Below are 15,000 nucleotides of genomic sequence, written 5' to 3'. Positions count from 1 at the left end.
GTGACTAATGGCCTTGAGTGTAAACTCTGCGTCGTAAGCGTGTCTCTTAACAGGAGCCATTTTGGGCTCTTTACACAAACACACACATGGAAATGAAACGGCACGCTTCACACAGTCGTGTATCTCAACATGCACCGCGTGTTACTTCTTCTACGGGGAAAATAGAGTCGGCGGCTGCTCACGGTAGTTGGAGACCTGTTGTGGCTCAATATTGGTCCATATATAAGGAGCACCGCGTTATAAGGTGCACAGTCGGCTTTGGAGACATGTGGAGGTTTTTAGGTGCACCTCAACTTAACCGTCGCCTTTAGTCGTCTAAACTTAAACGTCACCTTTAGCCGTCTAAACTTAACCGTCGCCTTTTGTCGTCTAAACTTAAACGTCACCTTTAGCCGTCTAAACTTAACCGTCGCCTTTTGTCATCTAAACTTAACCGTCACTTTTTGTCATATTAACTTAACCGTCACTTTTTGTCATCTTAACTTAACCGTCAACTTTAGAGACTAAACTTAAACGTCACCTTTAGCTGTCTAAACTTAACCGTCGCCTTTTGTCGTCTAAACTTAACCGTCACCTTTGGAGACTAAACTTAACCGTCACCTTTTGTCATCTACACTTAACCGACGCATTTTGTAATTTTAACTTAACCGTCACCTTTTGTCATCTTAACTTAACCGTCACCTTTTGTCTTCTAAAGTTAACCGTCTCCTTTAGAGACTAAACTTAACCGTCACCTTTTGTCATCTTAACTTAACCGTCTCCTTTAGTGGTCTACACTTAACCGTCACCTTTGCTGTTTTTAAAGACTTGCGGAGCCACAGAAAAGTAAAACGTGCTCAAAGACAGCGTTTGAAACTCCAGAGGTCAGAAGCTCGATGCGGTGCTGACCTGAAAGTGATGAAGTGTGACATGAACCGGCGAGCGGAGACTATTAAGTCATGACATCACTTTTGTCGGTTCGTCCGCTCTAATGAACGTCTTCAGTCATCGGCTGCAAACTCATGCAAACCTCCCAACAGCTCTGTGAGAACGCCCGTCTCAGACACGCACGAGCACGTTTCAGGGGTGAGTAATGCGAGAGCGAGGAGCGCCGAGTATCTGGCGTTGGTTTGTCCCCGGAGTGAGCCCCGCCCTGACGCTGGCCCCGGTCAACTGCGTCTCCACCTATCCCACAATCCCTCGCTGCAGGTCCCCACAGACTGGACTCTGTGCTCTCTAACTCTCGCTCTCTCCCACAAACATCTGCGTGTTGCGTAAGAGCGGCGAGGCGGCCAGCCTACACTGCTGCTCGCTGGAATGTCCGGCATGCAAGAGCACAGAACCCCAGTGAGAGCGCTCCTCCGTCAGTGCGTCGTCCTCTCGTTCTGCCGCGGCGCCACAATGGTCCCTGTTGTGTGTGTTAACGGGCTGGTGCTGCCTGATGAACTTATGACCCTGAGGCTTCATGGATCCTGCTCACCAAGCTGTGAACTCAGGATCCGTCTGGACCGGACCCCGAATATAAATGAATATTTAACATTTATTTGGTTCTACGTGTTTTAATCAGTGGGTTTGAACAATTTCTCATTAAATATGATGTTTATTTACTTATATATTTAACGCTGTGGAAATGAGAGCACGCTGTGAACGTGACAGTTTAGACGACAAAAGGTGACGTTAAGTTAAGACGACGAAAGGTGACAGTTAAGTTTAGACGACGGTTAAGTTTAGAAGACTAAAGGTGACGGTTAAGTTAAGAAGATAGAAGGTGACGGTTAAGTTTACACGACAAAAGGTGAAGGTTAAGTTTAGACGACTAAAGGTGAAGGTTAAGTTTAGACGACAGAAGGTGACATTGAGTTAAGATGACAAAAGGTGACGGTTAAGTTTAGACGACAAAAGGAGACGGTTAAGTTTAGATGACAAAAGGCGACGGTTAAGTTTAGACAACTAAAGGGGACGGTTAAGTTTAGACGACTAAAGGTGACGGTTAAGTTTAGACGACAAAAGGAGACGGTTAAGTTTAGACGACAAAAGGTGACGGTTAAGTTAAGACGACTAAAGGTGACGGTTAAGTTAAGACGACTTAAGTTGACGGTTAAGTTTAGACGACTAAAGGTGACGGTTAAGTTTAGACGACAAAAGGAGACGGTTAAGTTTAGACGTCAAAAGGTGACGGTTAAGTTAAGACGACTAAAGGTGACGGTTAAGTTAAGACGACTTAAGTTGACGGTTAAGTTTAGACGACAAAAGGTGATGGTTATGTTTAGACGACAGAAGGTGACGGTTAAGTTAAGACGACTTAAGTTGACGGTTAAGTTTAGACGACTAAAGGAGACGGTTAAGTTCAGACACTAAAGGAGACAGTTAAGTTTAGTCACTAAAGGAGACGGTTAAGTTTAGATGACTAAAGGAGACGGTTAAGTTTAGACGACTAAAGGTGACGGTTAAGTTTAGACGACTAAAGGAGACGTTGAGTTAAGACGACTAAAGGTGACGGTTAAGTTTAGACGACAGAAGGCGACGTTAAGTTTAGACGTGATAGTTTACGTCACCTTTCGTCGTGTAAACTTAAGTTTAGGCTGCAGAAGAGGGTTCTCTACGCCCTGGTGTTCGTCTGACAGGCTGGAGGTTGTAGGGAGGGGTTTCATTCCATGTGCTGTATAAAATGTTCATAAAATGTTCAGAGTAAATGGGATGAATGGGTTCAGACTCACTTTTAAAATGACGTCCGATAGCGCTACTGAACTCCAGGTCCTGTTTCAGGGTGGAATGTGAGCGTTACCCGACCAAAGTGCAAATGCATTTCTCTTCTTATACTTTCTTGTAGTTTCTCTTATATTTGCTGCTCAGCATTTTGTCTGTTTGTTATTAGGGTCATTTGTACTCCACCACTTCCTCCGTACAAATGTAGCTGAGCTGCTTCAGTGGGTGATAAAATATTAAAACTCAAAGAGCTGAACTCACAGCAACAGAATGAAAGGAAGTACAGACGAACAGAGACGAGGTTCAGGTCTCAGATTTCTAATTTCACTTCTCTAATGATGCCTGAGAGCTGAGGAAGCCGTGGAGCTCAAGTACTTAGCAGCTACGAGCTCGCCTGGGTACTTTCAGCCAATGTTCCCGTCTCCTCCATCATCCCGCTGCACGCCGGGGCTGTCCAAGGACGCCGTAGATAGGTGGGGTTCCTAATGACACACCAGTACTGTCAGAGCTTGGCTCAGTCTGTGTCCCGGGCCCCAGGACCCAGGACCCGCCCTGATGCAGCTGTTCTGTGCTGCAGGCTGCGCTGCGAAGACTAATGGAGCTCACACCCACTCATGCGAGCAGCTACACCCAAAGAGCACAAACACACTCACGAGCGTGTGCAAGTATCAAACACTCACTGACCTCTAAATCTCACATAAAACATGTACAATCTGAACCGGAGGTGTCAAAGTGGTCCAGTAAAGGGGGCGCTGTGGCTGCAGGTTTGAGTCATGCAATCACCTGAACTGTCGTCACACAGTTGATTTGTTGGATCAGGTGTGTTTTTGATTGGTTGGAATGAAAACCTGCAGCCACAGCGCCCCCTTTTACTGGGTCAGTTTAAAGAAGCATCTATGTAAAAGTAGAGAAACCATCGCTAACCAGAGGAGGAGGTCTGAGACACCAGGACCAGGACCAGGCTGGGACTGGACCATGTCTAACCAGAGGAGGAGGTCTGAGACACCAGGACCAGGACCAGGACCAGGACCAGGCTGGGACTGGACCATGGCTAACCAGAGGAGGAGGTCTGAGACTCCACTTCTCTCCAGTTTACAATGCTGCCCTTTCATCCCTTCATTCAACAATCTAACCTCAAAGAACAACTGTTCACAAACGTCCTCCTGTGACTCCAACCACTGTGGTTCAGACTCAATAGAGCACTTACCAAGTCCAGACCTACTTCCACCAACCACTGGACCAGGACCAGGACCAGGACCAGGACCAGGCTGGGACTGGACCAGCACTAACAAAGTCCAAACCAACTTCCCACCAGCGACTGCCACTCTAACGACGTTGGCACTTGGAGCACAAAGGGTTCCAGTGACACCATCAGCCTGTGAGAGGTTAAATACCTGGATCCCCACACCAGTTAGTTGGACCAGTCCCAGCCTGGTCCTGGTCCTGGTCCTGGTCCTGGTCCTGGTCCTGGTCCAGTCCCAGCCTGGTCAGATGCGTACATGAACTGATGAAGCCTCTTGGATGAGATGTGAAACGTCTTCCTGACAAATAACCAAGTCCAGTTGCTTTGGACTGAAATTGCTTTGAGGAGAACGACGACCTGGACACATGAGAACATTCAGAATGTTGTGTTTTACGAAATAGATTTAAAAAGGATTTTAATATGTAAAGAGTTTAAAAGTGAATCCTGCAGCAGCGAGCACAGCACGAGTGGGCAGACGTCATAAGTGAGTTTAGATGTCTGAAGCGAGTCTCTCTGATGCACGAGAGCGTAATGGCTCTTCCATTTGACTCTGAGTGATTCAGCCGCTGTGCATTTGGCCAAAGGTTTCCCGGCTACTGCAGCGATTAAGAGACACACCGGGGCTCAGAAGACACCGGGCGGGGCCGTCGAATGGAAATGGAGTTAGTGTGTCGGCTGCAGAGACATCTGAGAACGCATCAGGTTAACCCGAGTGTTTGTCACAGAGCGTGTGATAGAAAGCATCCATGTTGTTCTGCCAAAGCTGCACTTCTTCTACATCCATTATTCTAATAAATACAGCGACGGACAAACTCTGGATACATGGATTGGATGCATTAGGGCGCCCTCCCACTGTGCGTCCGTCCCGTGCCCCGAGCTTAAGGGTCCTTGTCCCCCCCTCCAGGCCCGTTTGTACTCACACTACCTGGGCCTCGCAGAATGCTTCTTGCTGCCTATACGTCATCACGCCGTAACACGTCACACGCATTGATGACGTCATGGCGATGCGTGGCTTTGTTTCCAGATCTTTCCGTAGACCTCGGAGTTTTTGTGCGACTGTTTTTGAATCTTTTCATCAACCAAATCTGCAGTAAACACTCCACCTCCGCATCACACCCACGTGAACCTTTCACCGCCATTGTTTGAAATGTCCGCGCATGGTCCCTCCTTCTTTTTTCTACGTCCCAACAGGCGCACAGGAAATGACCTCAGAACCGCCGTAGGCCTTGTGTTCGTACACGTGCGCACGCTCGTGCTCGTACACGTGCAAACGTGCTTTACTAAAGCCCACCTCTCCCAAACGGGCCGTGGACAGCAAGCGTACCGCTCCTAGGCGCAGTATGGTTGCACTCACACTGGTTGAACGAACTAGACGTAAGCCTTGAAACGTGCTTGGTTACGGTACGGAGGCACAGTGTGAGTGCGCCCTCAAAAAACAAAGGTGATTGATCATGTGACCCACTAATGGAAACACTTGAGGGACAAAGCCTGACGTCCTGACACACACAGATGTTTATCCCAGGGTCGTGTCGAGGTGGTACCCAAAGATTTAGGGAGGTTTCAAAGGTAACGCATAGACCTTGAGTGGTTTACTTTAGTGAAGCTGGTCTGGAAGCAAGTCACGTGAGAGTGTTTACAAATCTAGGGTTACCACCTGGACACATGCACCGGGCTTTGAAGCCATTGGATAGAGGCCAAAAGGTGGAATTACAACTTCAATTGATGCCATTGGACCCACAAAGGTCATCCAGGTATTTTGAGCTGTGGCGGTTGAACTTTTTGGGCTTCATGCTCCACTGAGCAACTTTCACAGGAACGCCCTGGGCATCGCCTCCAACGCTGTACCCAGTTCTCTGTATACGCTCATGCTTTATCCCAGCACTTCATATCTGTTGAACCAGACTATTCCATCACCATTGTGAACGTTTGAGGTCAACACGATGGCGTAGTTGTTGCCACTGTTATCGCCAGAACCCAGTTTGTTCCTAAGTCATAGAGCAGGTGGATAATGGCCCCAGTGTGTGCGCTCGAACTGGTCCTAACTGGTGCCATGCTGCCCCGAGCAGCCGGACAATGGGGGTTATTCTGCTTTGGTCCGGAGAGAGCGTGAGTGGGTGTGAGGAATGACCAGTCTGGGGAAAGAGACAGGGGTGTCCAATATGGCCTCCGCACAGTGACTGGACTGTGTGGCAGTCTGGAGGGGGACGACAGCACCACAAAGATCCGTCTGTCCGCAGCTACATTCAGAAGCTGAGTGTCATCGTGGGACAGAAAGAAAGAGATGGAGGGATGGAGGGGACGGGGGGACAGGGCGGGGTGTCGTCAGTGCCGTTTGGTTTGACTGAGCCGGGTCAGGACGGGCGGGCGTGTGCAGCAGGCAGGAAGGACTCGGGTCATCTGGGGATGCTGACGCAGAGGCATCAGGGTGTTGGAGGACAGTCAGACAGGTCGGTGCCACGCTCGGCTCAATACAGAACAAGACCCGAGTGGAGTTACGTTTGTTTACTCGGGGAACATGGGCAACGTTCACTGGCACGTCCGGATATCTCACTTTAAAGAGGGTTAATAAGAATCGATCGGGCCGAAGATGGATTCTACCGAGGACACTTAACAACCTGGATATGGTGCGTTCTGTTAAAGTAATTTCAAGTTTTATTCCTGATTATGATATTATTATTATTATTATTATTATTATTATTATTATTATGATTCACTCCATATAAGGGACATCTTCTTTATCCACTTCCGGTTGAAGAGAATATCGTATTTCGTAAGATATCAGATGATTGTTGTTCTGATGATGAAAACACGTCGACCACGAAGGGAAAATGGAAAATCTCTAATAAAAACACACTTTAACTATTTTTTTAAGTTATTCTCATGAAAAATAAAGCTTTTGCTCACTTTTTGTGTTAGTTGAGACTTGAAATGATGAGTTGAACAAATCAAATTTTTCTTAAGAAACACGGTTAGCATGTTAGCATGTTAGCATACGCGCTGCATCGTATGTGACGTGTTGAAATTGGAGATTGGAGATTTTTTTCTGGTTTAGTGTCTTACTTTTTCTTTGTGTTTTCGTGTGTGTGTGTGTGTGTGTGTGTGTGTGTGTGTGTGTGTGTGTGTGTGTGTGTGTGTGTGTGTGTGTGTGTGTGTGTGTGTGTGTGTGTGTGTGTGTGTGTGTGTGTGTGTGTGTGTGTTGAAACAAACGATCAGCCTTTTTAACAAACTTTTCAATGGTAGCATCCAACCCATATTTCTTAAGTTTAAGTTGAATTAGTTTAGATAGATAGTTAGATTTATTTAAATGAGGTTATCAAAGCAGCGGTACGATAACATCAGAAATACAAAATATAAACTACAATAAGAGAACAGTATCGCAAAATTATATTCTGTGATTTATAACTAAATCACATTAATAAGCATTAAGTATCTGAAGTGACCCCACCCATGCACTTCAACCACCCATACACATCTGTGAAAAAGGGTTCAACCACAGAAACATTCAAACTGTAAACTGTCCTCTTTATAGACTAAATATGTGAAATCATAGTTCATTCAATTCTGTTTGTTTCTTTCATGAGCGACGTAAACCGTAGAGAGTTCCAGGCTCTGCACACAACTGTTCTTCATATAATCCCTGTTCTCACGCTCAGCAGGATGAACCGCGTCACCGTCAATCGTCTGATGATGGAGGAGTCCCTGTAACACCTTGTCCTCTCTCTTTCCCTCCAGTCCAACTCCTGAAGTCCACCGATCTGGGCCGCCACAGTCTCCTCTACCTGAAAGAGATCGGGAATGGCTGGTTCGGGAAGGTAAGCTGACTTCTGACAGAACTTCCTGTGGTTGCTGTGGTTCTGACTCTCCTGCTGTAGATGAAAGGCAGCGTCAGTGAGCTTCACTTCACAGCTGTTAGTCTTTGCTGTGATCCCGGTTAAAAACACGCAGAGTCACCTGTAATGCCGTCCCGATCCCTGTGCCTTTGATGGCAGCCTGTCCCAGAGGTCATAGACGTATTCCTCGAGGGTAAAATTTGACGCTGGTGCCATTTTTAAAGTGATAACCCTCCACTGCAGGCTGTGCTGTTGTGTTTTTTTTACATACAGATAACATGTTGTCGTTCTCTCTGGTTCTCTCTCCTTTTGTCTGTCTCTCCTCTTCCACTTCCTGTTCACTCATGAATATACGTCCTCTCCATCCTTGTGTACCGTGACTGGGTATGTCCATCTGTACATGTGTTCGTCTGCATTTCCCCGTCTTTGGATCCTCCTCCCTGAACTCCTGCATGACCGCTTCATGTCTCCTTGTCTTTTGTCTTTGTGTAACGGTCACTCCCGCTCCGCGCTCCATGGGTTTGTTTTTGTGCAAACGTCTGTGCGCCTGTCTTCCCTGTGCGTATATGTCTCTGTCTGTACTGTTTCAGGTTCTGCTGGGGGAGGTGAACGCAGGCCTGAACACCACCCAAGTGGTGGTGAAGGAGCTCAAGGCCAGCGGCAGCGTGCAGGACCAGATGCACTTCCTGGAGGAAGCACAGCCTTTCCGGTACAAACTTACCACCTGTCTGTCTCTCTGTCTGTCTCTCTGTCTGTCAGCGATGGTAGAGAAAGTGAGGGGGTGGACTTTAAATATTGCCATTTTGAGCGCCTTGAGTCGTCAGAAGACTAGCAAAGCGTTTTATAAGTACAAGTCCATTTACCATTTATTGTGAGACACAAGCGACCACTGCAAACTCAAGATGGCTGAGAGAGTTTGACTGGAAGAATGTGGTGAGATGTGTTATAGCTCCTAAAGTATCAGCACTGCACACAAGCGCGCAGAGCCGAGGCCTCGAGGAGACGAGGCCTCGAGGAGACGATGTGGAGCTTCTCTGGCCGATCACTTTCATGTTTTTTGTCCAAAAATCCAGTCGTTCAGGAGAAAAGTGGCTTCAGAGACCCATAAAGTCACTGAGGCAGCTTTAGATTTCTCTTCTGTTACTTTATATCTCGGAAAAATACCGTAAACAGTCCAAGGGAAGGATAAATACTTATGGATGATGCTTTTGGCGAGCTGGAGGAAAGCTATAACTAGGAAACGGTTGCAAGTTGACCCTCCAAGACTGGAGCAGAGGCGTGGGATCATCCAGGAAAAGTACCGTATGGAGAGACTTACTTTTGTACTCAGGCTTTAGCTGGAGAAATGTGCTGAACGCTGGGAAAAATGCATCGTGTGCACCTTGAATAATGTGACGTTATGCCGTGATGTCTGTGTAAAAGAATACTTAGATTTTAACTGTAACACCCGTGATGATCCATGTTCTTTTCTCATGTTCCCTACGCATGCGTGTAAATGAATAAATAAGTAGAAGCATGGGCAGGCGTGCCCGATGACGACAGTGACGCGGCGTCTGAGTCAGCTCGATACGTCACCTTATACATTTCTCATGGCTCTGATTGGTCGTAGTTCTGTCCAATTGTACGCGTTGGTATTTTGAAATGCATGCGTTGGTTCTGCCCCTTGAGTTGAGAGGTTTGTTGCTCGTTAACGGACCTTAAGTCTGGATATATGCAAGTCTGAAGTTCCAGTCCCCCCCCTCCCTCATCAGGGACTTTTCTTTTACCTTCTTTCTTTATCTCTTTACTTTCCTTTGACTCTTCTCTTTCTTTGGTGTTCTGTCTTTTTTTAGTTGGCGCGACACTAGTACAGCATCACCGTTAAATCTTTACAAACACAATGAAATGGAAATAAATAAATAAATAAATAAATAAGTAGATAAAATGAAAAGAACACATCCACCCCACCCTCCACCCTTTGTTTGTGTTTCCCATCCGTCCACTTCCACTGTTTAACTCCATCTTCCTGCTGCAATGCTTCATGGTTTCATATGATTTCATATGTTTGGTTTCACAGTCAATTTTAATGTAGTTTTTAAATCACTATACATTCAATTCAATAACATCTGTCGTTTTAAAAAAAGAAGATCTTCCCAAACAAAACAATGATGTTCTCAAGAGCTCGGGCGTCGACTGCTTTTCTGTATAAATTGTGTACAATAATAATAATCCGTCAGTGTGGGCGTTGACAGTAGGGATCTTTTTACTGTCTTAGAACTGTGTTAATGTGTCCTTTGTACCGTGAGCCGTGACCTTGTGCTCTTCCTGTCCTCCTCTGCGCTCCAGGGCCCTGCAGCACCCGGCTCTGCTGCAGTGTTTGGCCCAGTGCACCGAGGTCACGCCCTACCTGCTAGTGATGGAGTTCTGTCCACTGGTGAGTGTCCAAACACAGACACCAGGTGTTTAAAAGAGATAAATAAAGAGGAAGAAAATTTACTTTATTAATCAAATTACATTTTTTTGTTATTATTCATGTTACAAACACACACACAGGCCCGAAATACACACACATGCACAATCAGGACCTATATACATGCAATTAATGGAGAGATGTCAGAGCGAGGGGGCTGCCGATGGATCAGCGCCCCCAGCAGTTGGGGGTTCGGTGCCTTGCTCAACAGCACCTCAACAGTGCCCAGGAGATGAACTGGCACCTCTCCAGCCACCAGTCCGCGCTCCATTCATGGTCCACACAGGGACATGAACCGGTAACCAGTCAAGTCACCTATGGACTGAGCTACTGCCACCCCTAAGATTAACACCTGTAGTTCACACACACACACACACACACACACACACACACACACACACACACACACACACACACACACACACACACACACACATGATATTTGGCGGTTGAGCGGAGAGGTTCGCTGCAGTGAAATCCACCCTCAGCTCCACAGGGTCGGTCGGTTCAGTAGATCTAACACAGATATTTGTGGTAATAATCAATAATAATCAAAGAACTGGCTTCCTTCCACTTCAGAAGCTGAGAGTTTAGAGTGATTAGTAAAATGGAGGAGGACGAAGGCTCCGTCAACCAGACACTTAAGTCCAAAACCGACCTTAATTCCCTCAGATGGCCGAGTTGGTCTGTTCAAGTGTGCTGGTTCATCTGGTGCACGTCATGCATGGTTCCAGATTCTAGTACAGTTCCAGATTTACATGATTAAACCAGAGACGGTTCATGGGTCCCATTGTGCACAGGCGCAATGACAAGACTGCCCCCCGGTGGTGAGCGGTTGTCACATCCAGATGTTTCCTGTCTGTCTGTGCAGGGGGACGTGAAGGGCTACCTCCGGAGCTGCAGGACCTCAGAAGCCGTGACCCCAGAGCCCTTGATTCTCCAACGCATGGCCTGCGACATCGCCTCGGGACTCTTGCACATGCACAAACACAACTTCACACACAGGTAGCGAGCAATTTCTGCTGTTAAATATCACACACACACACACACACACGTGTCAAAATGACAACACCAGCCCGTGCCTTGATGTGATCAGTGAAATCTGCATCGTTGCTTCTCGGTTGTCTCCTGGAACAATATCCTGGTGCTGCCTGAGTGCTCCTTACAGACTCCAGCATCAGTGATTTTGTTGCAGGCGGTGACCCTCGTCTCCAGAACTCAAGATTTTGCACTCGACACAAGAGGCCGTGGATGTTCGTGTCGAACTCAGATGACTCCAAAAGATTCATTATGTCGATCTCTTATCTGTGAGTGGTTTTGAATGCAGGGCGTCTAAATATTTTCGTGCCTCGGGAAACACGAGCCTCCTGTGATGTTCTGGTCTTATTTTGTGTGTTTATAAATGATGAAGAGCTGTAACAGCTGCCCTCTCCTCTCCAGTGACCTGGCTCTGAGGAACTGCCTGTTGACTGCTGATGTCTCAGTGAAGATTGGAGACTACGGTCTGTCTCAGAGCAAGTACAAGGTCTGTTTATCAGAGAGAAACATGCACATGGTCAAATATGTAAACTGTATTATTATTCAAGCAAATCATGGAATGAGCTCTGAGTATTTGGCCAAACTGGATAAATAAATCTGTAGAAACTGATCCTGGTACAGTTTGCTGTCTGTAGAAATCACCACGTCACATCACAACCACGGACAAATGGACACGAGCGGATGTTTGCACGAGTGAATGAATGATTAAAGGGAGCTGAGCGTGTTCTTTCAGACTCCAGACTCTTTTCACTTGTTTAAACGATTGGTCGTAACATGAATTAGAACAAAGCAAAAACAGTTGTTTGATAAAGTGACTCTTTAATAAGTGTGATCCTCTTCTGCCCCCCCCAGGATGATTACTATGTGACGTCAGATCAGATGTATGTGCCGCTGCGCTGGATCGCTCCAGAGCTGGTGGACGAGGTTCATGGAAACCTGCTGGTGGCTGAACAGACCCACCACAGCAACATGTGGTAGGACACACACACACGCGCACACACACACACACACACACACACGCACACACACACACACACACACACACACAGACACACACACGCACACACACACACACACACACTTTCACACCCACACACACACACACACACACACACACACACACACACACAAAGACTTTTAAAAACTAAAATGTAAAATGATTCAGTGGCAGACAACGTTGTTTTTTTTAGAATCAAAATCAGATTCTTAATCAGAAATACTTTAATAATCCCAGACATGCACGCACACACGCTCGCACGCACACACACACACACACACACACACACACACACACACACGAACACGCACTCACGCACACACACACAAAGATGCATGCACACTTTCCGTGCCATACAACATTGGTTTTTTTTCTCGAATCAAATCAGATTCGTTATCAGAAATACTTTAATAATCCCAGACATGCACGCACACACGCTCGCACGCACACACACACACACACACAGACACGCACACACACGCAGGCACACACAGATACACACACACACACACACACACGCACACAGACACACATACACACGCACACACACACATTAGGTTATGAAATGACAATAATTCACTCCAAGTGTCTTTGCCTGTAATGTTTTCACTGCGTGAGCTACAGGAAGATAAATGACTGAACACTTTGTTTGCCAGGGAAATATTGATTGTGGTCAGATTTTATTACACTCCACTGTCAGAAACACAATAAATTGAGGCATTTTATTCATAAATGCATTGTTGTTTTTGTTTATTAAAAGGTAAATTAGAAGAAAAGAAGCATTTTTTCTTTGTGTAATCAACAGAGATCCTATTAAAACATTGATCCATTTACTTTGTGCATCAAAGATTGTGACCAAACGACTGAACGCTCCCTGGAAAAGTGGAAAATAGACAAAGAGTGTGATTGTAAATTTAAAGAACATGGAGGATCATTCAGAGTTTTGTGACTTGGGGAAGTGTCTTCAAATGCTTTCAACAGACAGAGACGGAAACGTTTAGAACAATAGAAAACAAGTCTAAAGGCCTGTGAAGAAACACATGAGGGACTAGAGGAAGTATTTGAACACAGGGGGAATGACCCACAGTTGTTCTGATTACTGTCTAATGTTTCATCGTCATAATATCCATGGTGTTCTGTGTCGCAGGGCTCTGGGTGTGACCATCTGGGAGCTGTTTGAGCTGGGCAGCCAGCCCTACAGACACTACTCTGACAGACAAGTGCTGACCTACGCTGTGAGGGAGCAGCAGCTGCGACTGCCCAGACCGCTGCTCAACGTGCCCCTGGCTGAGCGCTGGTGAGACCCACGCACAAAACTCATTCATTCAGGGACACAGCAAAACTCTATATTCTATAGAGTTAGGGTTAGGGTTAGGGGGGATAGGGGGGTTAGGGTTAGGGGTTAGGGTTTAGGATTAGGGTTAAGGTTAGGGTTAGAGGGGATAGGGGGGTTAGGGTTAGGGTTAGGGCTAAGGTTAGGATTAGGGTTTAGGGCAAGAGTTAGGGTTTAGGATTAGGGGTTCAGGTTAGGGTTAGGGGGGAAAGGGGGGTTAGGGTTAGGGTTTAGGGTTAGGGTTAGGGTTTAGGGCTAGGGTTAGGGTTAGGGTTTAGGGCTAGGGTTAGGGTTAGGGTTAGGGTTTAGGGCTAGGGTTAGGGGTTAGTATTAGGGTTAGGGTTTAGGGGTTAGGGTTATTTAGAGACTTGAAACTTGGGCTACCCCCCCTATTTCGTGGGTGCCGAGTGCACTCGTGCTGGTTTCGTTGCGATCGGACATCGGGAAACCTTTAATCTTAAACAATTGTGTACCTATTTTTTTTCCTTTAGGTGCTCATTCGTTGAGACTTCGCCTACCCCCCTAATTATGGCCACACGCTTTCCATTGGTACCAAGATGGAGTCTCTACGACGTTCCTATCAAAAGTTATGACCTATTTAAAATAGGGTTAAGGTTTGGGATTAGGGTTAGGGTTGAGGGCTAGGGTTAGGGTTAGGGTTAGGGTTTAGGGCTAGGGTTAGGGTTAGGTTTAGGGCTAGGGTTTGGGTTAGGGTTAAGGGCTAGGGTTAGGGTTAGGGTTAGGGTTGAGGGCTAGGGTTAGGGTTAGGGTTAGGGTTGAGGGCTAGGGTTAGGGTTGAGGGCTAGGGTTAGGGTTAAGGGTTAGGGTTAGGGTTAGGGTTTAGGGTTAGGGTTAGGGCTAGGGTTAGGGTTAGGGTTTAGGGCTAGGGTTAGGGTTAGGGTAAAGGTTTAGGATTAGGGTTTAGGGCTAGGGTTGGGGTTAGGGTTAGGGTTAGGGTTTAGGGCTAGGGTTAGGGCTAGGGTTAGGGTTGAGGGCTAGGGTTAGGGTTAGGGTTAGGGTTAGGGTTTAGGGCTAGGGTTAGGGTTAGGGTTGAGGGCTAGGGTTAGGGTTAGGGTTAGGGTTAGGGTTTAGGGCTAGGGTTAGGGTTAGGTTTAGGGCTAGGGTTAGGGTTAGGGTTAAGGGCTAGGGTTAGGGCTAGGGTTAGGGTTGAGGGCTAGGGTTAGGGTTAGGGTTTAGGGCTAGGGTTAGGGTTAGGGTTGAGGGCTAGGGTTAGGGTTTAGGGTTAGGGTTAGGGTTTAGGGTTAGGGTTTAGGGCTAGGGTTAGGGTTAGGGTTTAGGGCTAGGGTTAGGGTTAGGGTTTAGGGCTAGGGTTAGGGTTAGGGTTGAGGGCTACGGTTAGGGTTAGGGTTTAGGGCTAGGGTTAGGGTTAGGTTTAGGGCTAGGGTTAGGGTTAGGGTTAAGGGC

At 46.8% G+C, this 15,000-nt stretch overlaps 1 protein-coding gene across 1 annotated transcript in view; it reads left to right on the top strand.

Moving 5' to 3' along the window:
- Window positions 1–15,000, top strand: part of aatkb (apoptosis-associated tyrosine kinase b) — a 42,669-nt gene that overhangs the window by 3,147 nt on the left and 24,522 nt on the right. Inside the window, exons 3-9 of the mRNA XM_083932512.1 lie at window positions 7,661–7,740; window positions 8,349–8,467; window positions 10,084–10,171; window positions 11,079–11,212; window positions 11,648–11,732; window positions 12,098–12,219; window positions 13,390–13,539. Coding sequence (XP_083788638.1) covers window positions 7,661–7,740; window positions 8,349–8,467; window positions 10,084–10,171; window positions 11,079–11,212; window positions 11,648–11,732; window positions 12,098–12,219; window positions 13,390–13,539 — 778 coding nt within the window. The remainder of the gene's footprint in view (window positions 1–7,660; window positions 7,741–8,348; window positions 8,468–10,083; window positions 10,172–11,078; window positions 11,213–11,647; window positions 11,733–12,097; window positions 12,220–13,389; window positions 13,540–15,000) is intronic.

This window comes from Echiichthys vipera, assembly GCF_963691815.1.
Source record: "Echiichthys vipera genome assembly, chromosome: 18".
Lineage (NCBI taxonomy): Eukaryota > Metazoa > Chordata > Actinopteri > Perciformes > Trachinidae > Echiichthys > Echiichthys vipera.
The sequence above is the reverse complement of the archived record's forward strand: the minus strand, read 5'-3'. Positions and strand labels throughout refer to the sequence as shown.